Source organism: Apium graveolens, chromosome 8, assembly GCF_009905375.1.
Source record: "Apium graveolens cultivar Ventura chromosome 8, ASM990537v1, whole genome shotgun sequence".
In the NCBI taxonomy this organism is placed as follows: domain Eukaryota; kingdom Viridiplantae; phylum Streptophyta; class Magnoliopsida; order Apiales; family Apiaceae; genus Apium; species Apium graveolens.
Window position 1 is genome coordinate 223,275,872 of NC_133654.1, and position 25,000 is coordinate 223,300,871.

At 39.1% G+C, this 25,000-nt stretch overlaps 1 protein-coding gene across 4 annotated transcripts; it reads left to right on the top strand.

Annotated features, from left to right (window-relative positions):
* The first annotated feature begins 20,595 nt into the window (after window positions 1–20,595).
* Window positions 20,596–24,795, top strand: LOC141677772 (3-dehydrosphinganine reductase TSC10A). 4 transcript variants are annotated; one of them, XM_074483838.1, is made up of 4 exons: window positions 20,596–21,236; window positions 21,971–22,118; window positions 22,675–22,972; window positions 23,696–23,968. In XM_074483838.1, exons 1-3 carry the CDS (start codon window positions 20,700–20,702, stop codon window positions 22,965–22,967), a joined length of 978 nt encoding a protein of 325 aa, XP_074339939.1. In that variant the 5' UTR covers window positions 20,596–20,699; the 3' UTR covers window positions 22,968–22,972; window positions 23,696–23,968. The 4 variants fall into 4 exon arrangements, with proteins under 4 accessions (XP_074339939.1, XP_074339938.1, XP_074339937.1 ...); XM_074483837.1 differs by lacking the exon at window positions 23,696–23,968 and adding an exon at window positions 24,384–24,795 and having other exon boundaries at window positions 20,597–21,236; XM_074483836.1 differs by having other exon boundaries at window positions 20,597–21,236; window positions 22,675–22,977.
* The last annotated feature ends 205 nt before the right edge of the window (window positions 24,796–25,000 follow it).

The following is a 25,000-nucleotide window of genomic DNA, read 5'->3' on the forward strand; positions in this document are numbered from 1 at the left end:
GTCGCGTCAATGAGCTGGTCGATATTTGTAAGAGAATAGAAATCTTTGGGACAGGCTCGGTTCACATCCAAATAATCAATACACATTCTCCATTTCCCGTTGCCTATTTTGACCAGAACCATATTAGCATTAGAGATCTAAGTCAAAAATTGGACAGGCTCGATGAATTTGACTTCGAGTAGTCGGTCTATTTCTTGGTCGATAGCCGCCCTTTTTTCATCGAAAATATCCTTCGCTTTTGTCGTATTAGTATGATATCCTTGTTGATATGAAGGGAATGTCGATCAGTGACTTCTGGAATCCCCGGCATATCCTTGGGATCCCAGGAGAAGATGTCGGCGAACTCTCTTATGAGATTGGTGATATCTTGCTTCAGAGGCTCGGGGAGGTTCTTTCCAACTTTCATTGTCTTTTGAGGGTTGCCAACAAACACTTTGACCTCTTCTGTTTCTTCGGGGGTGAGCATGAGTTGCTTTTTGGTGTGTCCGTCAGCTCTCGGAGGTCTATATCGAGGACTTGATTAACCTCTAGCTCGTCATCTTTCTTGTTCTTTGGTGAAACAATGGTTAAGTAGCATTGTCTCGCTATTGCTTGATCTCCAATCATTTCTCCTACCTCGAATTCTGTAGGGAATTTCATTTTCAAGTGAGAAATAGATGTGATTGCTCGTAAAGAGGATATCGTTGTTCTCCCTAGTATAGCGTTGAAGCTCGAGGAGGCGCTGATAACGTGGAATTTTATCACTTTCCAAATTTGACAGGGAGGGGAGCCAAAAAACACAGGCATATCGACAGTTTTGACCACGTGGACTTCATTACTGATGAAACCATATAAGGGAGTACGAGAATTTTCAAGCCTTCGATCTCCGATGTCTATTCACAAGAAAGAGTGATTGTATAGCATATCGACCGAGCTTCCGTTGTCTACCAACATTTTCTTGACAGTGTTGTTGCCTACCCTTGTAGTGATAACAAGGGCGTCTTGATGACCCTTTATGAGGCCGGGGAGATATTCATCATCGGAGAAAGATATAATTGGAGACGGGTTTGCCCGAAGGCGTTTTACCGTCGATAGATTGATATTGAAAACTTCTCGTGCATAGGCTTTGCGAGAGTTGATTGATGGTCCCCATCTGCCCCTCCTCCGAAGATTACATTGATGATTCTGTCATCTTCATTTATGTGATCTCGTCGACGCATATCATCTTGTTGAACATAGTGCACTAGTTTCCCTCGACGAATCTTGCTCTCCATGAGGTTGCTTAGTTGGAAACATTGTTCTGTTGTATGACTTGTGTCCTCGTGGTAATCACAGTACCTAGAGCTTGGGGGCCTACGGATTTCATTGGCCTCGGTGGTCGATAATCGGGTTCTATCTTTAAAACAACCAAAATTGTCGCTTTTTCAGTGTTGAGTTTAGTAAATTTTTTGTCTGGGAGAGGACGAGATTGCCAGTCTTTCTCTCTCCTGTCTCTCGAAGGGTGTTCAAGTGATCTGTATCTTGGAGAATGACTGCGGTCTTGTCATCGTTCTCTCGCAGGAGACCTGGGGCTATAGCTACGACGACGCTCGAACCTCGATGAGCGTCGCGACGACTGTATACAACTCACTGCCTCTTGTAGCATCATGCGGTGCTCGATGACTTGGAAAGCTGCTTGTAGAGTTTTTGGGCGATTTTTAAAAATTTCTTCGAGGAGTGGGCCATTTCGAGATTTGTCGATACCCACCGTTAGGAAATTTATGGCCATCTGTTCGATGAGATCTGGGATTTCTACAATTTCTTCTCTGAATCGAGTTAAAAAACTTCGGAGACTCTCATTTGACTGTTGGTGCATGGTCATTAAGGATGCCGTGACTTTTATGCCTTTGTAATTGCTAGAGAAGTGAGCCTAGAATTTGCTTTTTAAAGCAGACCATGGGTCGATGGATCGGGGAGGTAGATTGATGTATCAACGGAGTGTCGTGCCTTACAAACACGTGGAGAAAAACTGGTACGAGCAATTTCAGAGTGCCCGAAAAATGTCATTCGACCGTCGAAAGTGTTTTCAAATGCTAGGGGATCACTCGAACCATCGAAGTGGTCGAGTGAAGAAGTTTTCAACGTTCGATCGATGCGCGCCTTCTCAAGTACCAGGGAAATGGGGCGCTCTTCGACGGTCTCGAACCCCGATTGATTGCGCATTAGATTTCGCATTTGAGCTATTTTCTCTTGCATCTTAGCAAATTCCTCATGGAAGATAGTTTATGTGGATTCACTTTTTTGGGAGGCGTCGGCTGATGACACTGTACGCTGTCGGCGGTCGCGAGGCTACGAATACATCAACTCGGCGGACAATTCATATCCAAACTCTTCGTCATCTTCATCATCATAATACTGATCTTCCGAGGTTTGATTTGCTATTATTGTCTGTTTGAGTTCACGTCGCAGTCGATGTATCTACCGTTGTCGCTCTAGCTTAGCTTGTAGAAGGCGAGTTTTCTTTTCCAGGCGTTCGAGCTCTTCGTCGGAGTACAAAGGTTCCTCAAGTTCTTCCGCCTCCTGCGACTTTATGCGTTCAACTTTCTCCAGGTGTAGGAGCATGTTGTTGGAGAGCACTTGTTTGCCCTTTGATGTCTAAAATCGAGGACGTTGATCTACTTGTGTTTTCTTGCTGGCAGCTCTGTGACAGTCGGATCCGGTGATTGGCCGTGAGTAGTTTTATTAGATGGAGGAAATAAACACCTCGGCTGTAACGCCGGATGGTTCGACGGTCCTTGATCATCGTGATACTTTGGAAAGGGGGGATTTTCGCCGTGATCTCTGTTAGACGCACCAATTCCGCTTCTTGCGGATCGATCTCTTCCACAATCATGACTTAATTGGATTTTCGGAATAGCACTCCTTCTTGCACCAAATGATGTACCCGAATATTTAACTAATATACGAGAATAATATTTAAGGAAGTTCTTTTGTTATTCAATTGTTCAACCCCTACAAATGAGCTAGTGACTTTATATTTATAGGATGTCCCAAATGGAGCTTTCTCTTTACAACTAGGCCTATTGGGCTTTCATCTAAAATTTACCTAATCATTACAATTAAGTCATTTTGGGCCTTCTCTTTGAGTCCTTGGTCCAACAATTACAGATGCGGAAAGAATTTCAGGAATTTATATTATACTATAATAACCGGAATGGGGTATGATTTGGTTCAACGATTATCCCCCAATTTTGGTTATTAGAAAAATAAATAAATAGTGTAATATATTTGTTAAACTACTAAATTATTAAACTACACACATAGTATCCGTTTGGGAAATCTTAAAATAAGTAACTTATCACTTAAATTGAATAAGTGACTTATTAGTGATAAGTAGATGAATACTTATAAGTTATATAATGGTTTGGATAATTTTACTTATAAGTCAGATTTTTTTACTTAAATGGACTAAAATAAATCATTTTATTAATATAATTATCTTAATTAGTAAATTTTAAACTAGATTAAATTTTTAAAACATGTTTTTTAAAACTAAAGTTAATAAAAAAAATGAAAAATCAAAATAGGTTGAGAATAAGTACGTCTTTACTAACTTTTAACTTATCAGTTTATAAGTTATAAATTCGACTTATAAGTTGGGTCGACAAACACTCCATGATAAGCTGTTACGAGCTTATAAGCCATAAGCTAACTTATAAGCACGTGTCAAATAGGCCCTATGTGTCTGTTTGAGAAATCTTAAAATAGGTAACTTATCACTTAAATTGAATAAGTAACTTATTAGTGATAAGTAGATGAATACTTATAAGTTATATAAGTATTTTGATAATTTTACTTATAAGTCAGATTTTTTTTACTTAAATGGACTAAAATAAATAATTTTTTAAATATAATTATCTTAATTAGTAAATTTTAAGCTAGATTAAAATTTTAAAACATATTTTTTAAAACTAAAGTTAATAAAAAAATTAAAAATCAAATAGATTGAGGATAAGTACGTCTTTACTAACATTTAACTTATCAGCTTATTATAAGTTATAAATTTGACTTATAAGTTGGGTCGACAAACACTTCGTGATAAGCTGTTACGGGCTTATAAATCATAAGCTGGCTTATAAGCACGTGTCAAAGAGGATGGTCTACTTATCCTACTTGTTATGGATAAAAAACTAAGGTTATTACTTGCTGTATTTAATACTAAGATTCGGGAGCTCAAGGCCTTTAATGGCTGCTCTCGTACTTCGTAGCTTAATTCTGCCTTTACGAGATGCCTACGTATCTCTGTGAATTAGAGAATCAAGCCAAAAAACGTAGTTCTGATTGGTGGGGGTGAGACCCCTTATATAGGTGTTGGGAGTCCTTGAATTGGACTTGGTATAGGAGACTTGGTGGGCAAGTCTCATAATTAGAATGGACTTTGGAGTCCTAGGTAGTAGGAAACTGATTCCTTATCCTTTTAGGTCCCCTTGAGGCTAATCTCCAAGGATTTATATCCTTATCGGGACTCTTTTCAACATCCGATTTGTCCCTTATTAATTAATTACGAATTTAATTAATAATCAGGGCTTTTGGGCCTTTTTTATTCCATCAGGCCGGATCTGGTCCATCAGGCTTTAACCTTTCTGGTCTGAGTATCATATATCTTTTTATTGGGCCTAGAAGCCCACAGTTTGTACAATTAACGCAGTATTTAATTATACAATCATAATTTATCTATCCCTATCATTTGCCCCCCCAACTTTTGGGAAACATTGATTAGGTTTCGCAGAAGTTAAGTCTATTCATTCCCTTACAGGGTTTCGTTTTTGCGTAAAGTGTGGAGCGACCTACACATTTACAATGAATCTTCCTTTTATTCAGAAATTATCTTAATTTCCAGGAATTTTTCCCTAATTTTCTGGGATTTTCCCTAATTTCTGGATTTTTCCCTTAATTTCTGGGATTTATCCTAATTTTCTGGGATTTTTCCCTAATTTCTGGATTTTCCCTAATTTTCTGAGATTTATCCTTAATTTCTGGATTTTTTCCCTAATTTTCTGGGATTTATCCTTAATTTCTGGATTTTTTTCCCTAATTTCCGGGATTTTTCCCTAATTTTCTGGGATTTTTCCCTAATTTCTGGATTTTTCCCTAATTTTCTGGGATTTATCCTTAATTTCTGGATTTTTTCCCTAATTTTCTGGGATTTATCCTTAATTTCTGGATTTTTTCCCTAATTTCCGGGATTTTTCCCTAGTTTTCTGGGATTTATCCTTAATTTCTGGATTTTTTCCCTAATTTTTGGGATTTATCCTTTATTTTCTGGATTTATTCCTTATTTCTGAAAATATTAACATTTTTCAGAAATTATTTTAAGGAATTTCCTTATTTTTTTATAATTTTCCAGGATTTTTTCTTCCTTTTTTTTTTTTTTTATACAATTTTCGACCAGGAATCCATTCGACCAGGATCCTGGTCGAATTAGCCTTCAGATTGCCCTGGTCGACAGGGTTTCGAGCAGAATGCTTTCGACCTCAATTCCTGGTCGAATTTCGGCCAGGATTTTCACCCCCTTTTTTCCTTTTTTTTTTTTTTTTGTCGACTAGGAATTTTTGTCCCTTTCGGTCAGGATTCCTGTGTTTCTGACCGAATTAACCATCTTTCTTGCCTTGGTCGAAGCTATTTCGAGCAGGATTGGTTCGGCCAGGATTCCTTCGTATTTCTTGGTCGAATGGGTCTAAATCCTGATCGAATTAAGTCTGGTTTTGAGCCTTGATCGAATTCTATTCGACCTTAAGCATTTCGATCAGGAATTCTTTTGATTTCAGTGTTACAATAGTTCTTCCAATATCTGTGGCTGGGTCTATGTCAAGCAAAGGCCCAAAAGCAAACATATCTTTAACAGCGCCTCTATTCCTGATAATAATCAAAATTGGAGGAATAGTTTCGTTGGGTTACGTTGGGAGAATGGTGACTGGGGCACACTTTTTCGATCTTCCTTCGGGAAGGTCAGTGATGGTAGCCTCAAATCCATTCACTTAACTCCTGAAGAAACTATTATTTATAATGGGCTTACTCAGGATGATGGCACCACCACCAGCTGGACTCTCTTAGAGGAGTTTTCCCTGATTCATGTGGGACTATCCTCTGTTTCTCAACAGGGTATTTTTCTTCCCTTCTCAATTTTACTTCATTTCATGCATTATTAACATCACTTATTTTGTCCTTTGCTTTGTTTCAGCTGCTAAGGAGATTAACGAGGACAATGTTCCTTTGGTTGAGGAAACAGCTAGGATGAAGAAAGCTCGGCTCGCAGGCCTAGACACCCGGGGAAAGGCCACGGAGCCTATCTTTTTGAAGAAGCACAAAGAGCCTATAGGGGAGGTTTCAACTGAAGGAGCTGGAGGCCATGGTGCTCCTATCACTGCTGCTGCCCCTACTGCTGCTGCCACAGGCGCCTTTCAGCCTCTCTGGGGATTCCGCCGAGGGGACACCGTAGTTGGTTCCACGAAACATGCTTGGGATTGGTCCTACCATAGCGTGACTCCCAAGGATTTTACTGATGTGGTGGCCACCCCTGATCTTGAGAGGATTAAGCTCATGGGAGCTCAGTCTCTGGCTTCGGTATGCCTTCTCTTTTTTAAACTTATTTTTCATTCTTGTAGCATTTTCTTTCCTTATACTTTGTTAATTGCTTTGTTCCAGTCTAACGCCTACTTTCAAGGCGCTGTGAGGCAAGCCGAATCGTGGAAGCGGGCTTCTGATAAGGCCGATAATGCCCTCAGGAGGCAACAGAAGAAGTATGCTACCCTGGAGAAGAAGCTCAAGCGCAAGGAGGAAGAACTCGGAGAGTCTAACGCCGAGCTGGTGGTACTTCGGGCGGAGAAGGATAAAGCTATAGACAACTATCTGGACTCGGAGGAGTTTGCCCAATCCATGAGGATTAGGGATGATTCAGTCTTTCCCGGGTTTTTTAGGACTGGTTGGGACACGGCCCTTGGGACCGTGAACGAGGCTTGTCCTGATATTAACCCGGCGGACTACATCTGCCCTGATGACGAGGCTTTGCTACAGAGATTTCGTACCCGAGTAGTTGTCTCGGACCATGTTCCTCAGGATCCACTCCTTCCTCCTCCCGAGTCTTCTTCCAGACCTGCTGAGGATGACAGCTCTTCCTCCTCCTCCGAGACGACAGAGACATCCAGCGAGAGTGGAGAGGATGATAATATGGATGTCGAGGGTACTTCAGCTCCTTAGAGCTTTTTCAGCCCTGCGTGGCTTTCTGTTTTTTATCCTATTTTCGAGACTTTATTTATCGAATTTTTGTAATATCTATCAGATCTATTTCATTTATCACCTTCTATGCTTGCATCCATGCATTTGACTTTTATTTGTTAGGCCACAAATATACTTTGAAGAACTCATGAATTTTGTAAAATTGTCTGGGATTCGTCCCTTACACAAGTAATAATAAACTTCGTAATAAAACTAAAACATATAAATCCTAAGCAAGCAAAGCTTCAAGGTGCTTTTCGACCTACTCGCCATCCTGACGAGTGAGAATCGTATCCGGCTGCCCTACACATAGTAAACCTTCAGGTTTTGTGCATGCCAAGTTCTCGGGACTTCAAATCCATCTATAGTCTCTAGCTTGTAGGTTCCTCTACCTTGAACATTCTTGACTTTGTACGGCCCTTCCCAATTCGGGGCAAGCTTCCCTTTTTGTCCTACAGCAGATGCTTCTATCTTCCTCAAGACTAGATCGCCTTGTTTAAAAAACCTTTCTTTAACCCTTAGGTTGTAGTAAAATGAAGCCTTTTTCTGATATTCTACTATCTTTGCATGTGCCTTATCTCGCACTTCATCGATCAGATCCAGGGCTAACCTCTGCCCTTCCTCATTTTCTTCTGCGTTGAAAGCCTGAATCCTTGGAGAGGAATGTGATATCTCCACGGGAACTACTGCTTCTGCCCCATATGCCAACATGAAAGGAGTTGCTCCTGTCGTGACTCTACAGGTAGTCCTATAGGCCCATAATATGGGAAGTATCTCATCCACCCAATTATTTCTTGACTTCTCGATCCTCTTCTTTAGTCCATCCAGGATTATCCGATTTGCTACCTCTGCTTGCCCATTGGCTTGCGGGTGAGCCACAGAGGTGAATCGTAATTCAATTTCATTTTCTTCACAATACTTCTTGAATTCCTCATTGTTGAATTTTGCTCCATTGTCAGTGACGAGGATACGTGGAATTCCATATCGGCACATAATGTTTTCCCACAGGAATTGTGCAACCTGCTTAGTAGTGATTTTGGCCAAGGGTTTGGCTTCGATCCACTTGGTGAAATAATCAATGGCTACAATCAGAAATTTTCTTTGTGCCGTGGCCATAGGAAAAGGCCCTAGAATATTATCCCCCACATGGCAAAGGGAATAGGCGAGTTGATAGAGGTCAGCATCTCGGGGGCTTGTCTAACAACTGGTGCATGCTTTTGACAACGATCACACTTTTTCACATATTCTTTGGCATCAGCCATTATTTCTGGCCAATAGAAGCCTAAACGGGTTATCTTATGAGCCAAGGCCCTGCCCCCCAAGTGCTGCCCATAAATACCTTCATGTACTTCCTCAAGAGCCAAGCGTGCCTCGTCGGGCCTGAGACACCTCAAGTAAGGAACCACGAAAGATCTCTTATACAGAATTCCATCTATCAAGGAGTACCTTAGTGCTCGAATAGTTAACTTCCGTGCCTCAGTTGTATCACTTGGCAACCAACCGGTCTGAATGTGAGCCTTGATGGGATCAATCCATGACGTCCCCAAGCCTATGGGAGCCACAAGCTTAACATCTATGCTCCGTGTCTTCAAAACACGGAAGTACACACTTCCTGAACTTTCTTCAATCTCAGACGAAGCGAACTTTGATAGCGCATCTGCTTTAGCATTTTCTTCCCTTGGAATGTGTTCAACATGGCATTCATTAAATTGGGTCATCACAGCCCTTACTAGGCGAACATACTTAGCCATCGTATCATCCCTTGCCTCAAATTCTCCCTTTACCTGGGATATGATCAGTTTCGAGTCTCCACGGACCTTTAAGTTTTTGACTCTAAGTGTCCCAGCTAGACCAAGGCCAGCAATCAGGGCTTCATACTCTGCTTCATTGTTTGTGGTTGGGAAGTCTAGCTTCATAGTATACTCAATTAGGAATCCATCAGGGCTTTGCAAAACCAACCCTGCTCCACTGGAATTTGTTTTTGATGCTCCATCAAAATAGAGAACCCAATATTCTTTCTCCTTGTCCCCATTGTCGACTCCCTTGTCTTGAGGTATGGTATCTTCCTGCCCCCCGACTTCTTGGTTGGGTATGGTACATTCCACCACGAAGTCAGCTAGTGCCTGGGCTTTTATGGCCGTACGTGGCCTATACTTGAGATCGAACTCTCCCAACTCTATTGCCCACTTAATCAGTCTCCCACTTGCCTTAGGACTGTGAATAATGTTTCTCAGCAGCTGATTTGTTAGCACTTCAATCTGGTGAGCTTGAAAATAAGGACGCAGCTTTCTTGAAGCCATTACTAAGGCTAAAGCGAATTTCTCAATAGTTGAATAATTCAACTCTGCACCATGCAAGATTTTGCTGACATAGTATACGGGTTTCTGGACTTTCAGTTCCTCCTTAACCAACACCGCGCTCAAGGCGCTTTCTGAAACAGCCAAGTACAAGAATAAAACTTCACTCAGAACTGGCTTGGCCAACAACGGGGCCTGGCCCATATACTTCTTTAACTCTTCAAATGCCTTCTGATTTTCCTCACTCCATACAAAGTCTTTAACATTCTTTAATGACTTGAAGAATGACAAGCACTTGTCTCCTGACTTGGAGATGAATCGTCCTAGCGCAGCAACCCTTCCTGTGAGTTTCTGAACATCCTTGACAGTTTTTGGGGGTTCCATGTCCAGGATTGCCTTTATTTTATCGGGGTTAGCCTCAATTCCCCTCTTTGAGACCATCAATCCCAAGAATTTTCCAGATCCTACTCCGAAAGCACACTTCGTAGGATTCAACATCATCTTGTGGTACCTCAAGACCTCAAAAGCTTCCCTCAAATGGGTTATATGATCAGTCTTTACTAGACTCTTAACTAGCATGTCATCAACATAGACTTCCATAGTCTTCCCAATAAGATCCTTAAAAATTTTATTCACCAACCTCTGATAGGTGGCTCCTGCATTCTTGAGACCAAACGCCATAACAAGATAACAATAAACACCAAAGGCAGTGATAAATGATACCTTTGGAATGTCATTCTTATGCATTTTGATCTGGTTGTATCCGCTAAACCCATCCATGAAACTCAGCATCTCATGTCCAGCGGTGGCATCAATCAAAGTATCAATTCTAGGCAGCGGAAAACAGTCTTTGGGGCATGCATCATTCAGATTGGTGAAGTCTATAAACATCCTCCACTTTCCATTAGCCTTCTTCACCATTACAGGGTTTGCTAACCACTCCGGAAATTGAATCTCCTCGATGAAACCAGCCTCTAAGAGCTTTTCCACTTCCTGCTTTATAGCCTCTTGTCTTTCCGGGGCAAAATTTCTTTTCTTTTGTTTCACTGTCTTCCGGCTTGGATCTACGTTTAGCTTGTGAGTAATTAACTCCGGGTCTATGCCTGGCATATCAGCTGCTGACCATGCAAACACATCACTATTTTCTTGCAAAAATTTCACTAACTTCCCTCTAAGGGGCTCCTCTAATGTGGCTCCAATGAAAGTCGTCCTCTCAGGATTCTCGGGGTCTAAAGGAACCGAGACCAATTCTTCTGCTGGCCTTCCTCTATTCTCATCATTTTCTCGAACATCCATATCTTCAATAGGAAGAACCTGCCCCCCGACTCCATCTGCCCTCAAAGAGGCCACATAACAGCTTCTAGCCATTTTTTGATCTCCTCTTTCTTCTCCAATCCCGTTTCGGGTGGGAAACTTCATGACTGAGTGGTAGGAAGAGGGGACTGCCTTGAAGGCATGTATCCCTGTTCTTCCCATGATAGCATTATAAGTCGAACTAGCCTTTACCACCACGAAATCCAGCATCTGCGTTGCTTGCCTTGGCTCCGTACCTATGGTGGTTGGCAATTTGATTATCCCTTCCACAGGACATTCTACTCCAGCAAATCCATATATCGGCATGTCGGTTGGTGTTAACTGGGAGTCGTTATACCCCATCCTTAGAAAGGTGTCGTGGAGCAAGATATCCACAGAAGCACCATTATCTACAAGGACCCTCTTAACCGGGCTATTTCCTATTATTGGCGTTATGACCAGCGGGTCGTCATGGGGAAACTTCACACCCTCTAGGTCGGAATCATCAAAAGCCAATGTTACTTCTGTCCTGGCCCTCTTCGGGGCTTCTCCAACAATATGCATAACCTCTCTAGTATATGCCTTTCTGGAATTTTTGGACAATCCAGCAGCAGTTGGACCTCCAAAGATCGTGTTTATCACAGGCCCTCGAGGTCTCGGCCCTCCATAAATGGTGTTTATAACTGGTCCTCTAGGCTGGGGGTTTCGCCCCTGATCGTCTTGGTCCCTCCTACGATCTTCAAAGTTCTTCCTTTCATTATTATTTCTGTCCCCTCCATCTCCAGTATACTTGTTCAATCTTCCTTTTCGAATCAAAAACTCAATTTCATCTTTCAATTGCCTACACTCATCGGTGTCATGGCCAACATCTTTGTGAAACCTGCAATACTTGCCCTTATCTAGCTTGGCGGGATCAGCCTTCAAGGGCTTAGGCCAGCGAATATCTCTGTCTTTCTCAATCTCCATCAAAATCTGACTTCTGGGAGCATTCAGCTTAGCGTATTCAGTGAACTTTTGCCCAGGTCCTCCCTTCTTGGGGGTTGAATCAGGATTTTGTTCGGTTCTAGGATATTTGTCCTTAGCGATATACTCCAAATCAGTTTTTCGTTTCTTGCCTCCAGTGGGCTCATTACTTACTACGGTCTTCCTCATACTTTCTTCAACCTTGATATACTTCCCTGCCCTCTCTTGGAGCTGCAACATGCTCTCAGGGGGTCGTTTGGCCAAAGACATCTTGAAAAACTCATCCCTAGTTCCTTGTTGCAGTGCTATCATGGCTACCTTATCATCAAGGTCTGGGACTTTTAAAGCCTCCTTTGTAAAACGATTCAGGTAATCTCTTAAGGATTCCTTAGCTCCCTGCACAAGACTCATAAGAGATGCTGAACTTTTCTCATGGACTCTTCCACTGATGAATTGCTTAATAAAAGCCTGACTTAATTCTCTGAATGATCCAATAAAATTTGGGGGTAGGCGACTGTACCATCTTTGAGCCATACCCGACAGGGTTTGAGGGAAGGCCCGACATTTTATAGCATCATTCACGGGTTGCAGCAGCAGTGCATTAGAGAATGTCCTAACATGATTAGCGGGGTCTCCCGTGCCATCATAGGCTTTGATAGTGGGCATCTTGAATTTCCTTGAGATATGGGCATTCATTATCTCTTCTGTGAAGGGTGGAGTTGGATCGTCAGGATCTCCAAGGGGAAGGAGATTGCTTGGATCAGTTCTTGGGACAGCAACCCTTCTTCTTACCGGACCATCCAGGTCTATGATAGGAGGAGGATTTCTCCCCCTAGGAGGTATGTGGGGTCTGGTGGCTTGGTGAGCCTCCAAATCACGCCTCAGCCTTTGGATTTCAGCCTCATGAGCCCTGATCTTTTCCTGCACTTCTTGGGGATTCGCCCCTGGGGTGCTTTGGGGGCGTTGCCTTCCATCGGCCATTGGCTCTTTTCCAGGACGCCTCCTTCTCGGGGCCACTTCATCATCCGAAGATTCGGAGTCTCTCTCACTGTATGGACCAGAAAATTCCCGATCCTCAGGGATAGGATCCAAACCTCGTATATAGGGGGGCGACCGCCCTCGTGCTTCGCTTCGCCCAGCATATCCGCTTCCTCCAACCTCAGGGTGAAGGGGCATCCCATAAGGGGGGTTAGTAGTAACAATAGTTGAATATTCATACCCGACGGGTCGAGAATTCACAGGTATATGTATTTGTTGAACTTGAGGATTCGTACCTTGAATAGTCGGGGGAGTTGTCCCTTGTGGCTGAGGATGAGTTGCCCCTGTCTGGGCTTCCCCCTGAGTAGATGCATAAGTTGAATGGGGAGGAACCTCCACGGTTGATGAAATCACCTGGGTTGTCTCTAATGGTGTTCCTTCCTCTAGAGCTCCAATTGTTCTCCGTGTTCTCGCCATGGTTGTTGTTGTTTTTCCCACAGACGGCGCCAAATGTTATGGATAAAAAACTAAGGTTATTACTTGTTGTATTTAATACTAAGATTCGGGAGCTCAAGGCCTTTAATGGCTGCTCTCGTACTTCGTAGCTTAATTCTGCCTTTACGAGATGCCTACGTATCTCTGTGAATTAGAGAATCAAGCCAAAAAATGTAGTTCTGATTGGTGGGGGTGAGACCCCTTATATAGGTGTTGGGAGTCCTTGAATTGGACTTGGCATAGGAGACTTGGTGGGCAAGTCTCATAATTAGAATGGACTTTGGAGTCCTAGGTAGTAGGAAACTGATTCCTTATCCTTTTAGGTCCCCTTGAGGCTAATCTCCAAGGATTTATATCCTTATCGGGACTCTTTTCAACATCTGATTTGTCCCTTATTAATTAATTACGAATTTAATTAATAATCAGGGCTTTTGGGCCTTTTTTATTCCATCAGGCCGGATCTGGTCCATCAGGCTTTAACCTTTCTGGTCTGAGTATCATATATCTTTTTATTGGGCCTAGCAGCCCACAGTTTGTACAATTAATGCAGTATTTAATTATACAATCATAATTTATCTATCCCTATCACTACTAAACTACAATCACAACTTATCTTGTTATTAAAAAATAAATAAAGAGTATTATATATCCGCGAAACTACGAAATTGTTAAACTAATAAATATACTAGATATAATATACTTATTCTATTAAACTATGATCATAGATTATCCTATTATTTTTATTAAAAATTTATAACTAATATATATTTATAAAAATATTTTAAAATTATCATATGACGAAATAAATAAAAAATTTAAATTTTAATGACAACCCTACATCACAAACCCTACATCACACAAACTAGTCATACTTTTAACACGTAAAAAAAACTGCATCTGCAATTCATAGACAATAAAGGAACCAAAATGAACAAAACTATAACAGGAATTTAATACACCAACAAGTAGTGAAACAATAGCAAAAATACATTTGAGTGTACACGGCGAAACTATAACACAGGCGTCTAAAGAAACAAATACCACAAAGCCCAAAAAACCTTGGAGTCAAAATGATATTGACTGATAAAACATTGAAGGGATTTTAAATTGGTGTTGATCATGCAAGTTTAGTCGTCCAACTGTATACTCTGTTCATGTATTAATAATTGTAACAAGAAATTTATGAATGTATTTTCTTGTTATGGTTTATATAAACTCAATAAATTAGTAATCTAAAGTTCACCTTTAACTTCTATTATTTTGAGTATAGATTTCTGAAATCACGATATTTTTTCATTTTTTCAACTGTAAAGTAATTTCAACTGTAAAGTAAACTGATATATATATGAAGTTTCACCAGTTGTATGAGTTGAGAAGTGGGGGTAAACTAAATGATAAATATTCGATTTTAAGTGTGTAAGGATTGCAAGTGAAACATGTCTTCTATACACAAATCCAGATCATATCCAGATCATATGAAATTTCAGTACGGCTAGCATACTGTCCCATATTAAAATACTTGAGTGTTACTCAGAGCCTTCATCCCTGATCTTTGACTTTTACCAACATCAAATTGATTTTGATTGTCTAGACTGCCATGACTATGAGATTCCATTCACTTTTCATATAATTTTTTAAAGATTTTGTGAAACAGACTATAACCACGGTTATGATTTAGGAAGATTACTTCCTTCCAACCCTCCCTGGATAAAACACGAGACAAAAGTTGTTCAAACAAATTTAAAAAGAGACGTGACAATGACGACAATGCCATTGTTTTTAACACTGCTTGTCTGCAATTAAGGAAAGAGGTGCTCTCAAGGATGTCAACATATATGAGCCGAGGGAAATCGAGTTGAGGCAATAGATAGCTTGGATATAAACATAGAGTAGAGTTCAGGTGCGATGTTACCTTTGTTTACCAAGGAGGAGTATACGCTTTAAATTTACCTGCGCTTGCTCGGCTGTTACGTTTATTCCAGTGATACTGAGTCGCCTACAAGCTTAAATTGTCCTGAAGATTCATCTTATTCACTTTTATCATTGTACAGTATTCAAATCTTACTGACAGGGTTTTCAAAATATAAATTAATTTACTAGAAAACTCAAATTCAACTCTGTTTGAAAAACATTTAGAATTTTGTTTGTGATATAGGTGTCGAATTAGATACAATTCTTAAGCGCTCCTTTTTGTCTGGATGGGGTAGCAGGCGGCAGGGCTTGCTTAATTGGCTGCACAGAACTGGGATTTCTGTCACAAGCAAATCTTTCTACCAGGAAAATCTCACTCATTCAAAGGCCTAATTCCTCAACTCAATAAGAAAGAAACCAGAACTCAATACTTAAAAATTCGACTATGTTTTAATCACAGGCCAAATAAATATAGTTGCAAGTGTTTTTGTGCATGAATTATCATAAACTGAAACCAGCAGTTTTAAATTTGTAATAGACCAACTTACATGATTCTATCAGATGAATATTGCTTAATTAACTGTTAAATGACATTCCAGGATATTCAATAGTGAAATATGTCAGTTGAGAGGATCACAAACTTTTGACCTTTGTAAAATAGGCAATTCAAGATCTAATATTTGTAAGTTGAGTTATCATATAGGCACATCTACTACTTGCAAGTTGCGATAAGAAAACGGGAATGGCCTATTTTGAGGTAGTTGGAATGTATGGAATTCAGTTATTGCATGGCAGCTTATTTATTTAAACGTTTACCAGCACAAAAATGGTGCTGGATAAGTTTAACTGATGCAAAAATTTATTTGGACTTTCCTCAAGATTGCACAAGTCACGGATGATTGCTGAATAATGTTTTCGTTGAAGATGTGTATCAATGTATTTTAAACTATAATTGAATAATGAAAACAAAATCCAACTACTTCCGAACCTAATGCAGCTAAAAAAAACTAGCGTTTTGGTATAATTTGTTTCTTATCATCTCAGTATCCTAACGGCTAACCATCATTCCAGCCTTTGCCTCTTGACTGCAGATCAAGTCGCTGCGTTTTCATCTCAGCAGTTATATCCATACCTACTTAATGTGGCATACTAAATTAGACAAAGTGATGCAACTATGCAAAGTCTATTCAACTTGTACACACCTGAATTTTCAATACATTTCAGAGTTTTGTTAAGAAAGGCAGTGGAATCTATACACGACTTTGCTCGGTGTATAAGATGAGCGGTTTAGAACCCTCCACTGATCCAACAGAAGGGTCACTGATATTGACAACAATTGACTCAACCATGATTACTCAAGTGGTGATGTTAGGTTAGAAAAGTAGTTGCTAATTATCTATAATATTGAAATGAATTATTGAGTCGTTGAAAGAGATCAGATCGATCACAGTTGCATTTGTGTTGGATTAGATATCCACGGTGTGGGCTCTAGCTCCTCAACTAGATAACTTTATTAAACACATACCATGCAACACCCTGATCTTGTCCTCTCTTGATGAGCTGTGAGATTTTAGTGTGTCGCGTTAAGTGATCAACTCTCTCGACTTCCCCAAATCAGAGGTCCTTAAACAGGTTATTCGTTCTGCTCACTAGTAAGAGTGAATCACTCCGGTAATTTTACTGCGATGCACATGTCATTTGAGGTACAATCTTGCTGATAAAACCAATTTATGTTGAAACTTGATTTTTTTTCCTAATTAATTTCATGTTCTAAGACCAATTCTCTGGGAACAAAGACGGTGACAGAGCCCACTTATAACATTTAACATGGCCAACTGGATTTTCAAATTGCTTGTCCGTCCCACCACCACATATGTCCCTCCAATATATATCCTTTCATTACTAATACCCATATTATTTCTTTATATAAATCCATCCCAGTCTGATACATTCTACTTCTAGCAAAAAACTTAAACAAAGAACAATTCCACAAATAAAACTTTTCATCGTCTCGGTTTCTTTTTAGCTTTGAAGTACTAGTCTTCTATAGCCATGGACGTTGTAGATCAAGATGAAATTTTATTTGCAGATTTGAACAAGCAAATCTCTCTTCTTATAATGGACGACGATGCAGATCAGTACCTCCCCTATCCTCCAGTGACTTATCAGGTTTGTATCATTCATCAGCTCATGTATAAATTGTGCTAAGACTCAAAAGCTAAGCCATCTATATTCTTCTAACTAATCAAGGTACAATTCGATAATTTATAGGTGTATTCTCGAGTTGTTCAGCCAAATACACAGCCAACACAAGTGTTTAATTATGAGCAGAGCAAAGGTACAGGAGTCTTTATACCTCGTTCAACACATCGTAGAAGAAAAGGCAAGCAAGGAAGATTGAATACTAATTACAATGCTGCGACATCAAACAATACTAGAGAGTACTCTCCGAACAACTCCAGAGACCTTTTTCTTCCTCAGCACCAGTTGGCTTCCAAAAATTATGAAACTTACAGTTCCTTTAACCATAAAAGAATTTGAGTATTATACTCTGTCAACTAGTGGTTATATATAAAAGTGTGTAATGTAAGGCAATAATACTCTACGATCAAGCTGGATTGCATGAGGGACAGTTATCATGTATGCCATACTTGTCTAACCAATAATGTATTCATGTCCTTATCCAGCTTGTCATGAAATATATTCTTCAGACTACAGCTATGAAGTAAATTATTAGTGTCATGATTCTACACATAGCTGTTGACTGAAATGGTAATGTAATCAAATAACGAGAGATATTAACAATTTGGCATAAGAGCAGCTTAAACTTACGACGACAGATATTGTCCGTAATGATGCTTATGGACTACGGTCCCAGAGATTTGATCCAAAGTAATCATTTTATACAAATAACCGAAGAGTAGCACTGCTTTAGGCCTGAAAGTGACTTGCTGTAAAATCTTTTTTTGGATGTTACAGTTGGAAAAACTGTTTTACAAATTTTTTTAGCATGGTCTGTTTTGTTAAGTTTATAGTTACTTGTTGATGGCTGATAGTCATCTCCCATATGAAATCCCTATGGAGCTTGAGCCATCATATAGGCAGGCCAACGGCCCAGAATCTCCGGCTCTCCGCCTACAGAACCCCCAATGCACTATCACCATTCCACCAAGACCAAAGGAGACATCCATCTTCATAAGTGTCACTCAACCACACACCCTGTCATCCCCCGTTTTTCTTTCTGGATACAATTCCATCTGTCCTTTGTAGCCCACTTTCATTACCCTATCTATAGACCATGGCCAAGACAGCTGTCGATCTTCCCATGAATCATGGAAGGACACCTCACTGAAAGGAAGAAGATAAAAGGGAAGGAGGAGGAGGAGGAGGAGGAGGAGGAGGAGGAGAGGGATGGTAGGGGATGATTCTTATCAATCAAAAGCTATTGCTGCCATTGTCAAAGTTTTTGGATGGAAGAGAGTCATTGTGTATGAAAACACTGGTCACCATATGGGTTTATTCAATATTTAAGTAATGTCATCATTCAGGCTGGCATTCAATATCACTGACAATTGTTGTTTCTCTTTCTGCTAATGAGTCACAAGTATTAGATGAATTTTATAATGTAACAACCAATTTCAGCTAAGGTCTTCTTGGTGCACATGACTATTGGCTTTCCCTTGTTGGCTATAGGTTTTTCGTTCATTCAAAGACTGCAGGAATTATGAGTGCATGGTTAAAAGTTGCCGGTTTATTAAACTTGTTAGGTTCCATGGATGCCACAATTATAGATGCAGTGCAAAGTGAATTGGGTTTAAGGTCCTATATATCAAAGTATATAGATCTTACAGCTTTCAGAATGAGGTAGGAAAGAAAATCCCAGTTTGAAGCCTAAAGCTGAGCTGAATATATATGATGCAGTTTGGGCACTGGCTTTAGGCATAGCGCAAAGGGTCCAGTAAACTCTGGAGATGTTCTGAAAAGCATTATTTGGTCTGGAGATTCAACAGTCGAACCAATGTATTGGGCTGAACCCGCGTCAGGGGAAAGACAAGTCTAAAGTATAAACTTGAACAACTATAGCAAAATGTATTTTTCTTTTGTCGTTCCTCAGCTCCCAAGCAAGTTCATTTTTGAACTGATTTTCTACTACCATATCTTCATACCTATGATGTACATTGATCCGGGTGAAAGCAATGATCTTGTTTCAGGGAATGTCAAAAAGTCAATGATGGGGCATACACCAGTGCTAAGCTTGAATTTCAAAAAACTGAGATTTGGATCAGTAACACCAAATATATTCACTTTGATGTCCTCAAAAATTGGGTTCGGATCCGCTATTAATCACACGCACTATTTTTTTTATGAACAGTGATCGGGTTTTGAATCTGCCACCGATCATATTTACTATTCTTTTTATGGGCCCCGGTCATTCTGAAGATATTCTATTGGGAAGATTCTACCAATATAAATTTTTTTGTAATATTTTCTTATTTATATCATAAGAAAAAGAAAATGCTAGAGACACCAAATATTGCTACAAATATTATTCTCAAATACTTTATAAATTGTAACTTTCCTAATAATAATATAGAACCCGCGTGCATTTATCCATAAATTATATTTAAACACGTGTCATGTCACGTCAATTTGTAACTATTCATGACTCTAAAAAAAATACCGATCCTGTTAACAAATTATATACTCCTGCTGTATAATTTTTGCTTTTCCTGATGGAGTTGAAGGTCAATTGGTTGAAACCTACTAAACTAGTGTCTTGAGAAGTCAAGAATCAAAGTTATCTTTTGATCTTGGGTTTCGCTTAGGCTAGCCGGCTTGATATATCGTCCTAGAGACCTACTACATCAACATTCTTTTGCTTGTTATATGTGTCTTTTAAAAGGAGGGAAATCATACACTTTCACATTGCCATTATAAGGAAAAATAGCTGTAATTTTTCCTAATATTGTTGATGAATAGCTGCCTGCCAGAAGGCCGGCAATGATCAAATAAAAAATTTGACACCAAATTTGATGTGAACAGTACATCTGGTATTTAAATGTAACTAATTTTATAATTTCTATTATGTATAATTTATTTCTTTATAACTGATTTATATCCTTTTTTAAATAATTTAAAGCATGTTTTATGTAAAATACAAAATTTAGATATTGAATAACGAATTTATCAAAATTTATCATTTTATTTGATAAACAATTCATCAGATTTTAATATATTTATAAAATTCAAGTTAAATACTGGAGAATCTTAAAAAAAATAATAAACTAAATCCAAGTTACTATTTTTTAAAAATTATTTGTTTTCTTTTATTGAACACGAGCATATGTTAAAGAAATTTTTAGAATTTAAAATGCAATTCTCGAATTTCAAAAATCTAATTTTGTTTAAAATCTGTACCCAATCCAGTATCACCGATCATAAACCTGCACGCCCCTCACTCGTAAACACCGTCGTCAATCGTTTACTAAAACCCAACTTAATCAAAACATTTCACACAAGGCTTCTTCAATGGTGGCAGACACATCTCTCTACCTCCTCTCTCTCCTCCTTCTCCTCCCACTCTCTCTCCTCGTCACTCTCTTCTTCCTCGTCCGCCCCCGCCACGTCACCATCCCAATCAAATCTCGCCACGTCTTCATCACCGGCGGCTCCAGCGGCATCGGCCTCGCCCTGGCCCACCGCGCCGCTGCCGACGGCGCTCGCGTCTCCATTCTCGCGCGTGACCTCGAGAAACTCGAGTCCGCCAAACAATCAATCAGCCTCGCTACCGGAATTGACGTGGCGATCTACAGTGCTGATGTGCGTGACTATGACGCGGTGAAGAGCGCGTTGGAAAAAGCAGGAGATGTGGATGTGTTGGTGTGTAATCAAGGAGTGTTTGTTCCGCAGGAATTGGAGAGTCATGATTTGGAAGAGTTTAAGTTTATGATTGATGTTAATGTGATCGGGACGTTTCATTTGATTAAAGCTGCTTTGCCTGGGATGAAAGGGAGGAAGGACCGTGGTCCTGGTTCGATTGCGATTATCTCGTCTCAGGCTGGTCAGGTATATCGGTTTTAGTTTCGTAATGTTTGTATTGGAGTGTTGATTTATGCTAATTGAATTCAATTTTGATTTTACGAGTAATGTGATGTTTATATTGTTTATATGTTTAATTGACGGTTAGCTGGTTCGGAGATAGTTGAGTTTGGTAGTTAGTATGATTCTAGCTACATTGTGGATTTTGAAAAAAAAAAAGATGTAGTTTCTGGAACTAAAGATTTGGATTTTGTGGAGAGATGCATTAGAGATTGTCGAGCTATATCTGTTAGTTTTGTTTTTATGCTAGATGAACTTAATATGGATGTTGTATGGTGATTTGAGTTATGTGATAATTATAGTGATTAGATATCAAGTTGTCTTCTATAATTGGTATTAACTATGCTGCATTTTTATTTTTAGTAATGTCAAACATAAATATGCAGCTGTACCTAAATTATTATAACCACTGATTTAGTAGCTCATGCTTTGTCCTTATTAACCATCCTCTTTTCTCCAAAAATAGTATAAAATGGTAGTATGTTATATGAATAGTATAAAATGGTAGTATGTTATATGAATAGTGTAAAATGGCAGTATGTTATATGAGTTCCTCTTTTGTTCAAACCAAGGAAATTATGGATTTACTTCTCAAAGCAGTTTAGTGATCTTATACAAATATGATGCGTCTTCCGCAAATTAATGTTGTTATTTTCCTTTGTTTACTGGCACTGCTGATATGGGAGGATGTTTTATGTTAGGTGGGTATTTATGGTTATACTGCATATTCAGCTAGTAAATTTGCCCTCAGGGGAATGGCTGAAGCACTGCAGCAAGAAGTTATTGCAGAAGATATTCATGTTTCACTCATATTTCCTCCAGATACTGAAACGCCTGGATTTGTTGAAGGTTTGTTAATACCTGGCTAGGAATCTATTCTATTAATTGCATGCAACTTTTTAGAGCTAGGCTAATTCGTACTAATGATAGTAGCATGTAACTATAACATGATTTGAATTTTTCTCTATTGACATGTACTACAAGACACAGGCCTCTTCATGCTACTTACTTTTTATACACGTCATTTCAAGGATGTTGATACATGAAACTAAAGAGCTAATGTCATTTTTGTGATCCGGTACATAATTTTTTATTTGGCATTGATAGCCTGGGGAAGTTTATCATGTCCCTTGATAACAAGAAAGTGAATTACTCTTGGGCTGTTAGAGTTGTCCATCTCGTTGTACTGTTTTAAGAATGTTTGACCAGTTGGTAGCAAATCATGGTTATGAGAGTCGCATCTTTTGTTGAGATATCTAATTGTATGTCTGAGTTCATTAAAATTAAGTCTAGTCCTCTTTCAACTTTTTCTGTTTTCTGTTCCTCAGTTCAAAGTATATTTTGTCTAGGTTTCCCTCCAGTTTCTTTAGTGTTTGTGAATATGTGTAGTCCATGTCTAATGCAGAAAATAAAAGGAGACCGGAACTTACAAGTATAATAGCAGCTTCGTCTGGTTCAATGAAAGCTGAGGAAGTTGCACAAAAGGCTTTAAGTGGCATAAAATCTGGAAAATTTATTGTACCCTGCAACTTTGAAGGAGTCATGTTGTCTATAGCAACTGCCGGTCTATCTCCTCAGCCATCATTCTTGATGGCATTTGTTGAGGTGGTTGCTGCTGGTATATTGCGCTTTGCAGCCCTTTGTTTCCAGTGGAATTGGTATAGCAGCATAGAGAGATGGCATACAAAGAAGAGATAGACCCTGTAAGGTAGATTAATCTTTTTTATTAGTAGTACTCAAATATAGATATTGTTGATCCATAAAGGCAGAAAATCATTTTGAAGTGCTCATTTAAACATATATGAAATATCATGTACATACAGCTATAAAAATGACATTTAAGTAAAACTGAATTTTTTAGAATTGTGGATATTGTGTCTTTGTATACTTCATGCTAGTAGAAGAAAACAGGAGAAACAAATGAGACTGTATGCCACCTAAGAAGTACTATAGAAGTATATTAGGTGGCTAATTGTGTAATATACACTATAACATCATGGTGTCTCTATTGGTCTATTGTGTACTCCTAATATACACTAGAACAGCATGGTGTCTCTGGAAACTTTTTAGCTGGAATACCATTTATAATGAAGAGTGAAATAGTGCAACTTTTACACAGTGATTCCTTTAAATACCAAGTAAGCCCCTGGTACTAATTTATACTTGACAGTTTTATTTCTTTCTAGTGTGGGGAGAGTTCAGTTTTTAACATTTGGTACAATTGCGGTGCAGACTTTTTAACTTACCTTCGGCGCAAGATTATATGAATTATAGATAATAGGTTTCTTGCTAGCAGGAAGATGAAAGTAGATTAATGACTTGTTATATAGCTTAGATGAGGTCTATCTGTTGGGCCTGTTGGTACGGTATTGATGCCTTCAGATCATCTATTAGTCTATCTTAATTCGGCACACTTGGATTTTCAGGAAAAAATGGACATAATATTGTGGAGATAATTTTTATTGAAGATGCATACATACTACACAGGTTTTAGTCAGTTAATCAATCGAAGATTCTGAACTATATTTGGTTAAGTGCCCTTTTGTAAGTCCGTGTTCAATATTCACTCGGTTTTATGGCAAGGAACATTGTATAATGTACTAAAGTTGGCTGCCTTACAATATATAGCTGAATATGTGATCCGTTGAAACTACACGTTGAAGTATACCTGAAGTTAATTGAGTAGATATTTAAATGTGTGGGCTCTTCTCCTAAATTTAGCATTGGCGTGTTGCCTTTAGTGTATGTATAATTTATTGTAGATAATTTGGTGACTTAATCCCTTGCTTACACTGTAGCACACATCTGTACCCTTTTAGTTAAGGATTGACTATATATATTTGGGCTATAAGCCCAACTTGTATTGGTGGAACTTGGAACTTGGAAGTGATTTGGTTTTATTAAATAAATTCTTTTATTCTCCCTCCTAATTGGATAAATTAGTGAGAATTTTAAAGGGGCAAAGTAGAGGAATGGAGTATACCTTTTAGCAATTAAGTTGAACTAGTAATAGACGTTTGTTTGAGGGGATACCAAAAGTTTTAGTATTTCTTGTGTAACCAGATAGCCTTGGAACTTTTAAATGCGTACTGATTAATGTGTGTTTTGGATTAGGTTTCCAGTCTTGTGGTTCTACATTTAGGTGTTTGCAGTGCTTCTCGATTTCTTGTACCCCATCAGTTAAATGGATCACGCTTTTCAACTTCTTGTACCTCCATCAGTTCAATGGATCACCTGTTCATCCTGAAATTATATTCTAGGATGGGAACAGTGACTTTGTGGAACTGAGCCATTCAATCTCATATCGATTTCTAAGCTTTAAATTCTTCACGAGATGATATGACATTATACCTGGCTGCTGGCTGTATTTACCTTTTTGTTTTTTAACAGCCATTTTATGTAGCTCCAACTGTTTGAAGTTGGTAATCAGAAGGATTATTTGAAGCACCAGATGAATTATGTCTCATTTTTCTTATTAGTTCATAGCATGAATTTTGATAATCAGAAGGACTAGATTGAAACACCAGATGAATTATGTATCGTTTTTATTATTACGCCGTAGTTCATAGCATGAATTATGAATAATGTTCATAGCATGAATAATGTTTTTTTTAAACAAACGTACTTGCTTATATTAAAATTCATCCATCGAAAGATTACATAAAATCATATCAGGAGCAGTAGCATGCCACTCCCTCGGACCTGGGTTAGAATATGCAGCTCGAGCAAGA

Bases quoted from the DNA above. Each gene is read 5' to 3' on its own strand.
- LOC141677772 (XM_074483838.1), top strand. From the start codon at position 20,700: ATGGTGGCAGACACATCTCTCTACCTCCTCTCTCTCCTCCTTCTCCTC. The intron at 21,237-21,970 runs GTATATCGGTTT...GTTTTATGTTAG, and splicing joins TCTCGTCTCAGGCTGGTCAG to GTGGGTATTTATGGTTATAC. The intron at 22,119-22,674 runs GTTTGTTAATAC...TGTCTAATGCAG, and splicing joins AACGCCTGGATTTGTTGAAG to AAAATAAAAGGAGACCGGAA.